Source organism: Acinonyx jubatus, chromosome D1 (assembly GCF_027475565.1).
Source record: "Acinonyx jubatus isolate Ajub_Pintada_27869175 chromosome D1, VMU_Ajub_asm_v1.0, whole genome shotgun sequence".
Lineage (NCBI taxonomy): Eukaryota > Metazoa > Chordata > Mammalia > Carnivora > Felidae > Acinonyx > Acinonyx jubatus.
Window position 1 is genome coordinate 56,979,411 of NC_069390.1, and position 14,989 is coordinate 56,994,399.

The 14,989-nt window shown below is 40.7% G+C and overlaps 1 protein-coding gene and 1 long non-coding RNA gene across 2 annotated transcripts in view; both read left to right on the plus strand.

Moving 5' to 3' along the window:
* RNF169 (ring finger protein 169) overlaps positions 1–9,386 on the plus strand; it is a 102,042-nt gene extending 92,656 nt beyond the window's left edge. The window contains exons 5-6 of the mRNA XM_027039825.2: positions 7,036–7,135; positions 7,707–9,386. Of these exons, the coding sequence (XP_026895626.2) occupies positions 7,036–7,135; positions 7,707–8,888 (1,282 nt within the window). The 3' untranslated portion in view covers positions 8,889–9,386. The remainder of the gene's footprint in view (positions 1–7,035; positions 7,136–7,706) is intronic.
* Positions 9,387–9,863: 477 nt separating this feature from the next.
* LOC128311863 (uncharacterized) lies at positions 9,864–13,811 on the plus strand. Its single transcript, XR_008290499.1, has 2 exons — positions 9,864–12,138; positions 12,248–13,811. It is a non-coding gene; the product is annotated as an uncharacterized LOC128311863 (long non-coding RNA).
* The last annotated feature ends 1,178 nt before the right edge of the window (positions 13,812–14,989 follow it).

Here is a 14,989-nt window from a genome sequence, read left to right on the forward strand (position 1 = left end):
TAAAGTCTGGGATTGTGATGCCTCCTGCTTTGGTCTTCTTCTTCAAAATTACTTTGGCTATTCGGGGCCTTTTGTGGTTCCAGTGACTGCAACTTTAAATGTGAAGGCAGCAATGCAGAACTTCAAGGAACATGAAAAATCATGGAAATATGACACCATCAAAAGATCACAATAATTTTCCAGTAATGGATCCCAAAGACATGAAGATCTGTGATGTACCCAATAAAGAGCTCAAAATAGCTGTTTCAGAAAGCTTAATGAGCTACAACAAAACACAGAAAGACAATTCAACTAAATCAGGACAACAGTACAGTAAAAAAAGAAAAAGAAGTTTAATAAAGAGAAATAATAACACAGCAAAAATTCTGGAGCTGAAGAAAATGTTGAATGAAAAGAAAAATGCAGTGGAAAGCATTAATAGCAGGGTGGACTAAGCAGAAGAAAGAAGAATGGGAAACAGTGAAGAAAGCCAGTATGACCTGTGGAATACCGTCAAAAAATAATAATAATAATTTTCAAACTATTGGAATTTCAGAAGGAGAAGGGTGGGAGAGGGAGAAGGGAGCAGAAAGGTTATTTAAAGAAGAGCTGAGAACTGTTCAAATCTGGGGAAAGGTTTGGATATCTAAATTTGGGAAGCTCATAGGTCACCAAACTCAACTTAAAGAGATCTCACCAAGACACATAATAAAGCTGTAAAAAATCGAAGACAGAGTGAGAATCTTAAAAGCAGTGAGAGAAAAGAGGATTGTAACTTATAAAGGAACCCCCATATGCCCTCAGCGGAATTCTCAGCAGAAACCTTACAGACCAGGGGAATGGGGTGATATATTCATGGGTTGAAAGTAAAAAACCTGCCAACCAAGAGTACTCTATCCAATAAAGCTGCCTTTCAGAAATGGAGAGGTAGACTTTCCCAGACAAATAAAAGCTGAGGGAGTTCATCACCACTAGATCAGCCTTACAAAAATGCTGAAAGGAACTCTCCAGACTGAAACAAAATAATGCTAACTAGTAACATGAAAATATGAAAATACACAACATACTGGTAAAGGTAAATGTATAGTAATATTAGAATTCTCTAATACTGTAACATGGTGGTACATTAACCACTTAACTCTAGTATAAAGTTTAAGGGACAAGAGTATTAAAAATAACTATAAAACAATTTGTTAATGAATACATATGAAGTGTCTCGTGACATCAAAAAAGTAAAGGGGTAAATCTTTTGTATGTGATGGAAGTTAAAGTGTTACTGGTGTAAAACAGAGTGTTATATCTATAAAATATTTTATGTAAGCCTCATGGTAAAGCACAAAGCAAAAGCCAACAGTAGAGTCACGAAAAAAAAAAGGGAAAGGAAGCAAAGCAATAGTACTATGGAAAATCATTAATTCACAAAGGAATGCTGAAAGAGAGGGAGGAGGGATCAAGGGAAGTATGAAACAGCTACAAACAACAACTAAGATGGCACTAATCACTTCCTATCTATCAGTAATTACTCTAAATGTAAATGAGTTAAATTCTCCAATCAAAAGTCATATAGGGGCACCTGGATGGCTCAGTCAGTGAAGCATCCAACTCTTGATTTTGACTCAGGTCATAATCTCATGGTTTGAGATTGAGCCCTGTGTGTCAAGCTCTGCACTGGGCATAGAGCCTGCTTATGATTCTGTCCCTCCCTCTACCTTTGCCCCTCTCCTCAAAAAATAAAAATTTTTTTTACTCATGCTCTCTCTCAAAAAATAAAAATTAAAAAAAAAAAAGGCATAGAGAGGCTAGATGGATACAAGACCCAGCTATATGCAGCATACAGGAGACACACTTCAGCTTTAAGGACATATAGGCCCAAATTGAAGGGATGGAAAAGATACTGCATGCAAATGAAAACCAAAAGACAGAGTAGTTATTCTTATGTCACACAAAGTAGACTTTAAGCCAAAATGGTAACAAGAGACAAAGAAGGTCATTATATGATGATAAAGGATCAATTCATCAAGAGGATATAACAGTCATAAATGCACCCAACTTGGGAGCACCTAAATATATTAAGGAAATACAGATCTGAAGGGAGAAATAGACAACAATATAATAATAGTGTGGAGGACTCTAGTACCTACTTTCAACAGTGCCTAGATCATTCAGACAAGAAATTAATAAGGAAATGTTGGAGTTGAACTATACTTTAGACCACCATAAAACTAATAGGCACACACAGAACATTACATCCAACAGCCGCAAAATACATATTCTTCTCAAGTGCATATGCAACATTCTCCAGGATAGATAATATGGGTCACAAAACAAGCCTTAGAAAATTTAAGAAGATTGGAATCATTCCAGATGTCTTTCTGACCACAGTGGTATAAAATTAGAAATCAATAACAGGAGGAAAAGTGAAAAATTCACAAATATGACAAAATTGAACAACATGCACCTGAACAACCAGTGGATCAAAGAAGAAGTGAAATCAAAAATATCTTTAAACAAGTGAAAATGGAAGCATGACATACCAAAACTTGTCCGATACAGCAAATCCATTCTAAAAGGGAGTATACAGCAATAAACACCTACATTATGAAAAAAGAAAGATCTCAAATAAACAACCTAACTTTACACCTCAAGGAACTAGAAGAAGCCCAAGTTTGCAGAAGGAAGGAAATAACAAAGATTAGAGCAGAAATAAATGGAGACCAGAAAAACAATAGAAAAGATCAATGAACCAAAACGTTGGTGGGTTTTTTTTTTCTTAAAGATAAAATTGACAAACCTTTAGCTAGGCTAACTAAGAAAAAAAAGAAGTCTCAAAGAAATAAATTAGAACTGCAAGAGGAGATACCACAACTGATATCACAGAAATACAAAGGATCGCAAGAGACTACTATGAACAATTATATGCCAACAAGTTGGATAACCTAGAAAAGAAATGGATAAATTCCTAGAAGGATACAACCCACCAAAACTGAATTATGAAGAAATAGAAAATCTGAACAGATCAATAACAAATAAGGAGATTCAATCAGTAATAAAATACCTCCCAACAAAGAAAAGCTCAGGACCAGATGGTTTGCCTGGTGAATTCTCCCAACGTTTAGAGAAGAATTAATGCTAATCCTTCTCAAACTTTTCCAAAAGATTGTAGAGGTGGAAACACTCCCAAAATCGTTTTATGAAGCCAGCTTTACCCTGATGCCAAAGCCAGACAAGGACACTACCAGGAAAGAAAATTACAGGTTTATATCCCAGATTGTGAATATCAATGCAAAAAATCTCACCAACACATTTGTGAACTGAATTCAGTAGCACATGGAAAGGCTCATAACCATGATTAAGTGGAATTTATCTCTGGGGTACAAGGATGGTTCAACATAGGCAAAGCAATAAATGTGATATACTACATTAATTGAAAGAAAGGTAAAAATCATATGATTATTTCAAAAGGTGCAGAAAAAGCATTTGACAAAATACAACATCCTTTTATGATAAAAACTCTCAACAAATTTGGTACAGAAGGAATATACTTTAACATAATAGAGGCTATATAAGACAAGCCCACAGCTAACAACATACTCAATGGTGAAAAAGATTGAAGGATTTTCCTCTAAGGTCAGGAACAAGACAAGGGTGCCCACTCTCAGCACTCCTATTCAACATAGTACTTGGAGTCCTAGCCAGAGCAGTCAGGCAAGAAAAAGAAGAAAACAAGGCATCTGAGTTGGAAAGCAAGAAGTATAATTGTCTTTGTTTGCAGACAATATGAACTTATATGTAGAAAATCCTAAAGACCACACACACACACACACACACACACACACACACACACACAAACTATAGAGCTAATCAGTGAATTTAGTAATGTTGCTGGATACAAAATTAGCATACAGAAATCACTTGTGTTTCTACACACTAACAGTGGAATATCTGAAAAAGAAATAAAATAGCCTCATTCACCATAGCATCAAAAAATAAATAAATAAAATACTTAGGAATAAATTTAATCAAAGAGGTGAAAGATCTATATACTGAAAACATTAAGACGTTGATGAGAGACATTGAAGATACAAATAAGTGGAGAGTGTGGTACTGAAATAGAAGTAGATATGTCAATCGGTGGAACAGAATTGGGAGTCCAGAAATAAACCCATATATTTATGGTCAGTTGATTTTCAGTAAAGGTACCGAGACTATTCTATGGGGAAAAAGAATAGTTTCTTCACGTATGGTGTTGGGACAGCAATTAGATATCCATATACTAAAAAATGAAATTGGACCCCAATCTCACACCAAATAAATCAAATTGAATCAAATACCTAAATGTAAGGGCTATAGCTATAAACTCTAAGAAGGAAACAGAGATTAACTGTAGAATTACTGCTCTTATAGCACTTTTGTGATATGGTAGGGTGGACTTCAGTGACTGGATGCGCCTGTGGGCCAAGATTATCTTTCATCAATCTGTCTTTCATGCCTTGCACCGAGTTGGTACTCAGTAAAGTCAGAAGACTAAGGGAACGGAATAGACAGACAGTGACAGTTTCAGCTATACTGAGGTTTACCAAAAAGGTTTTAGATAGTCAGAAACTACTTTGGGTGTCCTTGTTGTGCTTGAGTGCCGCAGGTATGGGTTTCCTCCCTGGGTCTTTTCTTTCACCAAAATGGAATTTAGGGGGCATATGAAGAGGTTCCCCCCAGCAATAGGTACCTGTCATTTGTAGATCTGATAATTTGGGCATGTAGCCAGTGTCTTTAAATTTGACTCTGCTACTGCTGACAGTATGGATTCATAGCATGTTTTTAAAAATTATATTAAACTAATTCTTAATTATGGAGTATTTGGACCCCTAAATATAGGTACAGCCTCAGTTTGAATACCAAGGCAGCTATTAATGAACTGCTGTATTGAAGGTTACAAAGTTCTTTCTTATGTTGAGCAGAACATCTTTTTCTCTAAGTGTCTACTGTTTCTCCAGTGGAATGATGCCAAACAAGTCATGTATTTGAAATAATAATGCCTTCTCTTTCAGCCCTATGTTCATTCCTCCTGACCCAAAGTATATGTTGTTCACCCCAGCATTTTAATCTGTCATCCATTTTACTTATGGGTGGCTTACACCACTGACAGTTTGTGTGAGTTCTGGGAATGCAAGTGAATTTCAATACGATGCCAGGCAAAATACAAAACACGCTGATTTCTAAGCAGCTGCCTTTATAGGGTGATGTCTAAGTTTCCTACCTGTTCCCAAATACATTTCCCACTAGAAGGTACAACTCTCACATTATTTGCTTAGGTTCAGTGTTGAATTTTCTTGGTAAAGTGCAGGCATGAGATGCAGGTTGGCCACTACTTTCTCCTATTAATACGGTAGCATAGATTAGTTCTGCAGACTGGAACCATATAGCAAGGTGATGTGGCCATGAGACATAGGATTAGAGGGGTTTGAATGGGAGGAATAGCACAGAAATGCTGGAATAGAGGCCACTGTGGGTAGGGGCGCTTAGGAGGTTCAGTCTGTTGAGCAGCCGACTCTCAATTTTGGCTCAGGTCATGATCTTGTGGTTTGTGGGGTCGAGCCTCACTTTGGACTGTGGACTGACAGTGTGGAGCCTGCTTAGGATTCTCTTTCTCCCTCTCTCTGCCCCTACCCAGCTTGAGCTCACTCACTCTCGCTCTCTCTCTCAAAAATAAATATTAAAAAAGAAGCCTTTGCTAGAGACATACGGAGAGGAAAGGCACTGTGGGAATGCACCTTATTACTTCCTTTGTAAGTTTTCTGAGTTAATCCTGGCACAGTGAAACTTAAAAAGTAAATCTTTTGCTACAAAAGAGTAGCTGTGATGATGTATTTCATTCCAAAGCTAAATAGAATCATGCGAGGAAATAATTTCTGTTTGGGATCGTCTATATGGCTATGTATCCACCTTGACTTCTGGCAAATTCTTATTTATCCTTCAGACTACATGTGCCATAGGGAGGCTTTCCACCCTGTCCTCACCCCATCCAGGTAATTAATAACTCCCTCGAGGCATACTTTTTTGGGTACCACTTCACTGTATTGTATGATTTATTTGCCTGCCCCACTGGACTCTGAGTCCTTGAAGACCCTAGACTGTGTCTCATTCTTCTCAGTATTCCCAGTGCCCACATGTGCTCCTCAGTCACTGGCATATAGTAAGTATGATAATTGTTTGTTAAATAGAGTTGTAGCACAGGGAAAATAACAGCTGCACATATTTGTAAAGGCATCATTCTCACCGGACATGTATTAGGCACAAATTGGAGATCAGGAAACATAGGTGAGTAATAAGATAATCAAAAACTCCTACTTATAGTTCCCCCTTGTCAGTGGGATAGGTGACAGTCACCTGCATATAATCCTTACACAATAAGATTCATGTTATAATACAGGTATTCTGGGTTTTGGATTGGGTTATAAAGTCATAATGTTGCATGCGTCAGACAAAAAAAATCACGTGTTCATGAAATCTCTTGAATAACTGATTTAGGCCTTTGGAAGCTCAAATGGAATAAATTAAGGAAGAGACTACATTTAATTTTGACTCCCCGCATAAAAATTTAGTGCAGTGCTATGTATTTTGTAAGTACTTAAATATTTGTTTCTTGGCTGACTTAGATTGCTTGAGGAGAGGGTTGGGCCTAATAAAAGGAAAAAATTTATTGTTCATAAAGATGATTTTAATACTCTATCCACCCTATTAAAGAAGGCGAAGTATCCCTACATCTCTCTAAGCTCGAGCAGAACAGCCATTGATTGGTCTTTCATATTTAAGCAGGATCTAGTTTGGAAACAAAGGCTTACACTGAATGTCCTCTCTGGAGAGCTCTTTCTTTTTTGACAGGATTTGTTCTTAGAATGTGTTCTGTTAATAAATCAATTCATTTCCTATCTGTAGCTTGCCAAGGGAATTGTCTTTCTTGGTAGATGGCTTTGAGGGCACAGAAGAGATTGTTATTCTTTTTTCCTTAGTTAGCATATGGGCTACTTTTGACTATTTGTCTTTTATTTATTTATTTAGGAACCTAAATTCCAAGGTGGAAAGGAGTCAGAGCTGCAGTGACACAGCTCAGGACAGAGCGAAGAGCAGACTCAGAGCAGCCCCAACAAGCAAAACCAAGGTACATCTCAGACACAGGCTTCTGGAGCTCTCTACTCCCATCCTGTAGCTCCCTGCACATGGCCACGACAGAAACTATTGCGCACGCTATTTGTTTTGAGTAGGCTCCACATCCAATGTGGGGCTTGAATTCATGACCCTGAGATCAAGAGTCATGTGCTCTTGAGCCAGCCAGGTACCCCAGAAACTATTCCAGACAAGCAGAGGCAGAATGGGTCCTGGGTATACTAATTATGTTGGAGAAGTTTGCGAATAGATGGAAAGGAAGAGAGTTTGCATTGAATTAGTAGCCAGAAGGGTGGAATGAGGGCCAGTAGAAGAACTTTTTTAAAAGTTCTGGATGAGGTTTTTTTTTCCCCTGTAGGTTTTCAATTTTATTAATTGTTTCAAGTGTGTAGGAATTTCTGCAAATGGTGCATATTCTAGGTTAGGGATTTTCCCCGTTTCTTAGGCTCACATCACCCTCCATCCCTTTTCTTACCCTTCCCCCACCGCCCTTCTACCATCATAAAAGAGTTATGAAGAAAAAAAATACATACACATGTATGTATAATCTTTTTAACTTCTTTTAGGTCACAGCTATAACCCCAGCCTCCAACCCCATCATTGGTGTCCTCTTGTCCACTCAGAACAACCGCTGCCTCTCAGCCCCTGACTTAACCGTTGAGAAGCGTCTACCCTTCAGCTCCCTCTCATCCTTGACTTCCCTGCATAAGCCCGAGCGCTCCATCAGTCCTGAGAGCAATGACAGCATCTCCGAAGAACTAAACCATTTCAAGCCCATTGTCTGCTCACCATGTACTCCTCCCAAGAGACTCCCTGATGGCCGAGTGTTAAGTCCCCTCATCATCAAATCAACACCCCGCAACCTAAACAGAAGCCTGCAGAAGCAGACTTCTTATGAGGCTAGTCCAAGGATCCTCAAGAAGTGGGAACAGATCTTTCAGGAGCGGCAGATCAAAAAGACCCTTTCGAAAGCCACCCTCACCTCCCTGGCTCCAGAAACAGGGGAAGACTCACTGGTCTCTGAAGTTATCCATTCTAACAAGGAGAAGCCACCTCAGGCTTTAAATACAAGACTGGCCAGTGGGCAAGTACTCTCTGAGTGTGTAGGACCCACCCTCACTGACCTTGATTTTTTCCCATCCGTTAGCCAAACAAAAGTGGAACAGGGCAGCGATAGTAAAAGGAGCTCTGAGATCCCGTTGGAAACCTGCTGTTCCTCAGAACTTAGAGTGGGAGCCAGTGGTACTTTGGAGCCGGAGCAGAGTGAAGGGCCGGGGCCAACCCCAGATGCCAAGTTAGACAAAACCTGTATAAGCGCAACCATGAAAATCTCGGCAGCTCATTCAGCGCTACCCAAAAATAGTGTTCTGGGTGGGGTCCTCAAAACAAAGAAGCAGCTGAAGACAGCAAATCATTTTGATCTGCCTAATGGTGTGCTGGCAGACAGCCGAGGTGAGGAGCCGCTTCCTTCCTTGCGTCGGGGCCGGAAAAGACACTGTAAGACCAAGCACTTGGAACAAAATGGCTCCCTTAAGAAACTGCGACAGAGCGGTGGTGAGGTGGTCCTGGCCCCGGCAGAGCCGGTGCTGCGGGAGATGGAGCAGAAACTGCAGCAAGAGGAAGAGGACCGGCGGCTGGCTCTGCAGCTGCAGCGCATGTTTGACAACGAGAGGCGGACTGTGAGTCGGCGAAAAGGAACCGTGGATCAGTATCTCTTACGGTCCAGCAACGTGGCCGGGGCCAAGTAGCACCTAATGAACAGTGTTACCTATTTTTAAGAGGTCTTTGGGCTTGATCATTTATCCTGAAGAGCTGAGTGTTCTCACTTTGGGTTTCTTTCAATGGCAAAACACTGTCTGATACAGTTCTGGGAGGTTCTGGGGCCTTCGTAGTCCATGTCCAAGGGAACTGTGTCTCTGCCTCCCTGCGACCGAGGCCAGAAGCACTCCTCACCCCAAAGTGACCTGTCCCTGAGGGCTCCTGGGCCAAATCGGGCAGCACCCACTTGGAATGAGATTCAGGAGCACAGTGGCCAGAGTTACAAATGGTAGAGGAATGAGGGGGGGATACCTTCTTAAACCGACAGACCTCCTGACTTCTTTCAACAGGGTGTTATTTTAAATCAGCCTTGCAGATAAACATTACTTCCATCTGTGTCGTAGAAGTGGATCTGCGTTTTGGCAGATTCCAAAATGATTGTGTTCCCTTCTCCTTATCCATGCTACAAGTAAATGTACCTACTGAAATTGGTTGAGTTTTTCCCTTCTACAAAAGTTAATTTACCTTCCCTGTTTAAAAAGTAATGTTTGATTAATGCTATATAGTTGACAGACCACATTGAGTCACTGTTGGATTTGGTCTTCTCAGGAGTGCTAACGTGTAAGCGGTGTGAGCCCCATTTTAGATGATGGAGCTGCAGGGCACGTGTTCAGATTCTCTCATGTACTAGGTGGAACATCCCAGACTGACTGTTGGGTCTCCCGACAAGAATTCCCATAGATTTTCCACACTGACAGGTTGCTGTAATGGATTGTGACCCAAGGAGCCTAGGGAAGCTGGCTGGGCATGTGAATACTGATTGTGCAAAATCCATAGGCAGATCATTGAGATTGACGGGAAGTACAAACAAATATTATGCAGTTATCTTCCCTTCTCCCGGCACAGTTTACCCTTTTGTTTTCTTGGGGGTGGGGCGGGGGAGACAAAGTACACCCTGTGAGACAAAGTACAGTTGAGCTTCCTTACTACTCTCTACGTGTCCAAGAGTTATCTGCAATGTTGATCTAAAATCCAAAACAATTGCCCAGAAGTCAGGTAAGAGCAATGCTGAAACTCCATACTATGGAAACAAGGTATCTAGCTGGATGCAGCTGGTAAATTCAGTCCCATGGACCTTTGGGGTTTATTTTCCTTAGCAGCTGACACCATGTGTCTTTTGCATCCCTGGTGGTGCTTGGTGCTTCTGCCCGTCTGGGCTCATTGAGAATAGGGATTAAGATATGATTTTAGGGAATCTCAGATGGGCTGGCGTTCCCTGTGCATGTATGAGCTGTTACTATAAAGTCATGTGACTGGCATTTTAACAAAGGCTTTAGAGCTTCTATATCCCAGTGTATGCTGTCTCCCTTGAGTGGCCCCAGCAAGATACCACATGGTTTTCTAATGATGTTGCCATTGGCAAAAACATTTCTGGAACTCTCCTCAAAGTCTAGAAACGTCTAGAAATATAGACTCCTAAAATGTTAGAATTGGAAGGGACCTTAAAGGTCATCTATTCCAACCTCCTCCTCTTACTGAGGCAGAAGCTAAGATTTGGAATGGTGACTCACTGATTACTAGGGATTTACTACATCACCTTCTTTTGATTCCTCCTGGGAGATTTGCCCCTTCTTCTCTGGACAAATCTTTAATCTTTTGTGGTTATAGAAGGGAGAATTTTAAGTTTGAAACTAGTCAGAGGCTATTTGAAGCCTCTGGAAGAGAAGGTAGGTCAAGAGGGTTTGGAGTCATAGATGAGGTACAGCCATAAAGCAGCTATTTTCTTCTGCTCCTAAACAGTTCCCAGAGAGACGTTCCAGAGATGTCTTAAGCATTCTGGTCATCATGGAGATATGTGGAGGCTCCTCAGTGACTACGTTGGTGGGAGTGTCACTCGAATGTATGTGTTCTGTGTGTCTGTGTGCGTGCACACATGCAAATGTATGTTTAAACATGCACCAATCTCATTACTTTATATTCACACCACTTCAGTTCTAGGCCCTGCCAGCAACATATGACTCCAAAGGCTGCTGGAGGGTTGGTACCCAAGACAGAAGAGCTGGTGCTGGTGCTGGTCTGCGGAGTAAGAGGAGGGTGACTTAATGCCCTTAGAGAAATCATCAGTTCCTGCCATTTCACACAGTTCCCCTTGGTTCGGAGTACATAATATCGGAAGGCTAGTCTCGTTGGTAGTAGCAAAGACACTTATTTTTCCACTTGCCACCTTTTTCTATATCTCCAGTAATTTGAAAAACATTTTGGTTGGAACTGATTTTTGTTTTTGGAAAAAAGATAAATATTTTTAATAGAAAAAGATATATATTTTAAATATTTCCCCCAAAGTACTACTTTCATTTTAAGAAATTGCATAGCAGTAGCAACAAATTTTAGTTTCAGGTGCAGAGTGAAAAGCTACTTCCTGTTAAGTGAACATTCCAGACGCTGGATCCAACTTACTGACTTTCCCCTTTGCACCTACTGTTGTGCCTGGAATGGTATCAACAATTGTTGTTTTCCAAACTTCCAGCTGAGCAGTAGCCCTTCACACAGAGGCAAAGTGGTTTAGGTTAAGGAGCGACAAGGCTTCACCTCTGATCTGCTCGGCTTTGGAGGAGGAAAAAACCACTAAGGTATTATCTGTATTTTAAAATGCTTCCCTTACTTAACTAAAACCTGAACACTTTTTGCTTCTGAAAGAATTCTGTGTCCTGTTGCTCACTTGCTTGCTTGTGAAGTTTGTCACAAATGGAGTTGTCAGTGTGAATTATTTGGAGACGGAGAAAGACAAGAAAAGGAAAATAGAGCGATGGGAGGGTTTGTGGGCTAGAATGAGAGAAATACCATTTCACAAAACAAACATTTCTCATGAATCATTGGAATCTGATTCACCCTACAAATTTCTCATGCCCTACTAACTCTGTTCTTTGTGTATATGCATTCTGTGTTTTTCATTAAAGGGGAAGTTCTGAGAGGTTGGAGGATCAAGGTCATTCTGATGGGAAGTCCAAGAAATGCGGTGCCCTGGGAAGGGGGAGCTCAGCCCTTTTCCATAGAGTGGGAGAGACCCTTTGGGAACATGCTCATGACCCGTTGATTGTATCTGCTGGAAGAAGTCATCTGGGCCTGTTGGGTTGGTGTCAAATCAGGCGATTAAGCATCCAGCCCTTGGCCCCTTTCGTATAATTGCCTCTTTTTAAAAGGTTAATTCGCCTTGGCTGAAGCTTCCCAGGAAAACCCTTTGTAAGTGGCTTCATTTATTTTTTTAATTTAATTTTTAGACTTTTGTCTGGAGGAAGAACTGGTGATGAATGCCTTCTGTTTTTTTTTTTTTTCTCATTTTTCCTAAAAGAAAAAAATGCCCTTAAGGATTAAAGCTGCTTAATTAATTGCTGATTACAAAGTGACAAACTAAGATGGGAAACTGCCACTGTGCTTGACTGGTGAAGCTGATGACCGAAGGCTGTGCCGTTCATTCTTTCTGTTCCATTCAGACATTCCTGAGCTTCGTTCGAACTTGTGCCAACCCTGTGCTGGGTCATGGAGATACAAGGATGGAAAGGACAGTCCCTGCTCCTAAGAAGCTCAGCCTCTAATGGAATGTATTTGAAGGTATATGTGGCTGGAGAGTTTGTTCATGCTCGTGTGAAAGGCCACTTCTTCATAGTGATGATCTTGGATGGAGTCATTTGAGATACTGTCCAGCACCTGACAGGCTGCACTGAACATTTTAGACACCCCCATCAGTATTTCTCAATTTGATTGCAACACTGCTTTCCATTTCCTAATTTTATCAGAGGAGAATGAATTTTCTCCTCCAGTGATACAGGACAATAATTTCTCTTCAGGGGCTGCTTTTACATAAGCTCCAGGAAATGAGGCAGGGTGTGGATCATTGACATGGTCAGAGGAGGCCCACATCCCACCTTACTGATCTCCTAACCTCTCTCCCAACCAGACCTCTCACCAGAGCTGGCAGCAACTTTGGATTCCTTTCCTTTTTCCTGCCTGGCTTTTCGTTGAGATGGAAAGCCAACAGGAGAGGAAGGAAAGAAAAACTGAAGGCTGGATTATAATCATAAAATGCTGTAGCTGGAAAGGGCATGGAAATAACTCAGATCAAACTCACCCACCTGCTTCCCCTTTTTTTTCCTAATAAGGAACTTGAGGTCCAGTGCTTTATGCCCTGTTGACACTGTAGTTTCCTAGGATCTAAATAGTCTTTTTAAGTTACACACACACACACACAATTTGCTAATGAGGAGGACACCCAAATGATATAGGAAGCTTTTTGTTTTAATAGCTTTTTTCTTCTAAAATTTTTCAGAATTAAAATATGCCTCTGTCCCCTGAATACATACCCAGATAGGGGAAACCCCATAATGTGACTAATGTGAATATGGAATCTTGGGAAGTGATATATTTTGATTGGAATAGTCATCATTTTAACCACCAAGGGTTAAAACCATGCCAGCCCTTCATTTTTCTTTGAAAAAATCAAGAACTCCTTAGGGACTTAAATCTTTCTCAGCCAGCCTTTTCCCCCATCAACCAAAAGAGTGGTATTCAGCCTGGTTTTTAGAAGTGAACATAGTTGCTTATAAATTCTTGTGAGTTAGTGACAAAGCAGGTATGTTTTTTTGGGTCAGGGAGATTCTAGGGAAAGCTGCTGTTGAATAGATTTTGCTCCAAAGATGATATAGAAAATGCATCTTTATACGTGATTGTTACCCACTGTAGCTTTCTGAAGAAGATCGTTCTATAGGAAAAAGAGACATAAGCAGAGGTCACAACCAGTTTAGAGATCGGTTAAATTGGATGAAGAAAAAGTGCCAAGACTGAATGTGCACATTGTTCTATGTTCTATGTATTATCAGTATTTTTATTCTTCCTAAGAAAAATATTTACACACTTTGCTTTGTGAGTAAATGCTTCCTTCATGTCTTGTTAATAAGCATGGCAGGCTCCCTCTCTACCTTTTTTGGTGTCTTAAATCAACTGGTTGGACAGAGCTGAGCTAAGGCCAGGCTTATTCATCTTTCTTCCCTCTCATTTAATAAGAGGTAAAAACAGGCAATGCACTCCTCAAAGATTAAATTATTAGAGCTCAAGAGAAGCTTTTGGGCCCTGGGTCTGGCCCTTAGCCTGCAGAACACTTCAGTTCCTAAGGAGAGAATGTATAACTGTGTGAGGGAAAAAAATTATCTTAAATGCCATCTAATGGTTTTATTGTTACTCTCAATTTGTACAGACACTGTTGTCCTTAGGGCCCTTCCCCTTCCCACCTACAAACAGAAAATGGGATGCATATTGGTTTTCTACCTGCTGTCTTCACTGGAATTGGAGAAGGGGCCTGGATCCTTGTGGACCGCCCCTGCGGGCTGCCTCCTCTCCAGCTTATCGTAAAGAGCATTTTGACAAAGACTCAGAACGGGGCATGCCTGGTCAGGGATGCTTCTGACCACAAAGAAATGGCACAGAATCAAATGGGGTGATGTGTTGTTTATTTAAACAGTACCAGGGTGCATTCTTCAGTGTGTGTTTGCCTGCTTAAGGAGAGGTCCAAGTTGAGAATACAGTAAAGCAAACTCATGAAAGTGAATGTTCTGTTTCTAGTTAAAGTTTTAACCTCTAGCGTGTAATCTCAGACAAATCTGGGCTAATAGACTATGTGTGTTTGACTTTTGGTGCTATCTTTGCTCTGGGAGATGCCCCACACTGGAATGTCTCACTTTGGCATTCAGACTGGGATGGGAGAAATTAGGAGGCGAGATGGGGTTTCCATGGCATGCTGCTGGAGCATGAGTTTGGAGTTATTTCCAATGTTTAACTGTCATTCTCCTATTCAACCATTCTTACTCCTACTGAAGGCACAAGAGTCTGAGTAAAGAACAGATGTACAGGATGACACTGTCCTTGCATACTGGGGCAGTACCCCAAACATCTGATTTTAAAATCAGCTTTGGAAGCAGAAATTCATCAAAATACCCTTGGTGCCAGTTTCTCATCAAACACAGAACAAACATATCCCTGTTTCATCTAAACTTGTAAAGCCAACTTGAAGGACTGATGTAAGAAATGCCATACATGGTCA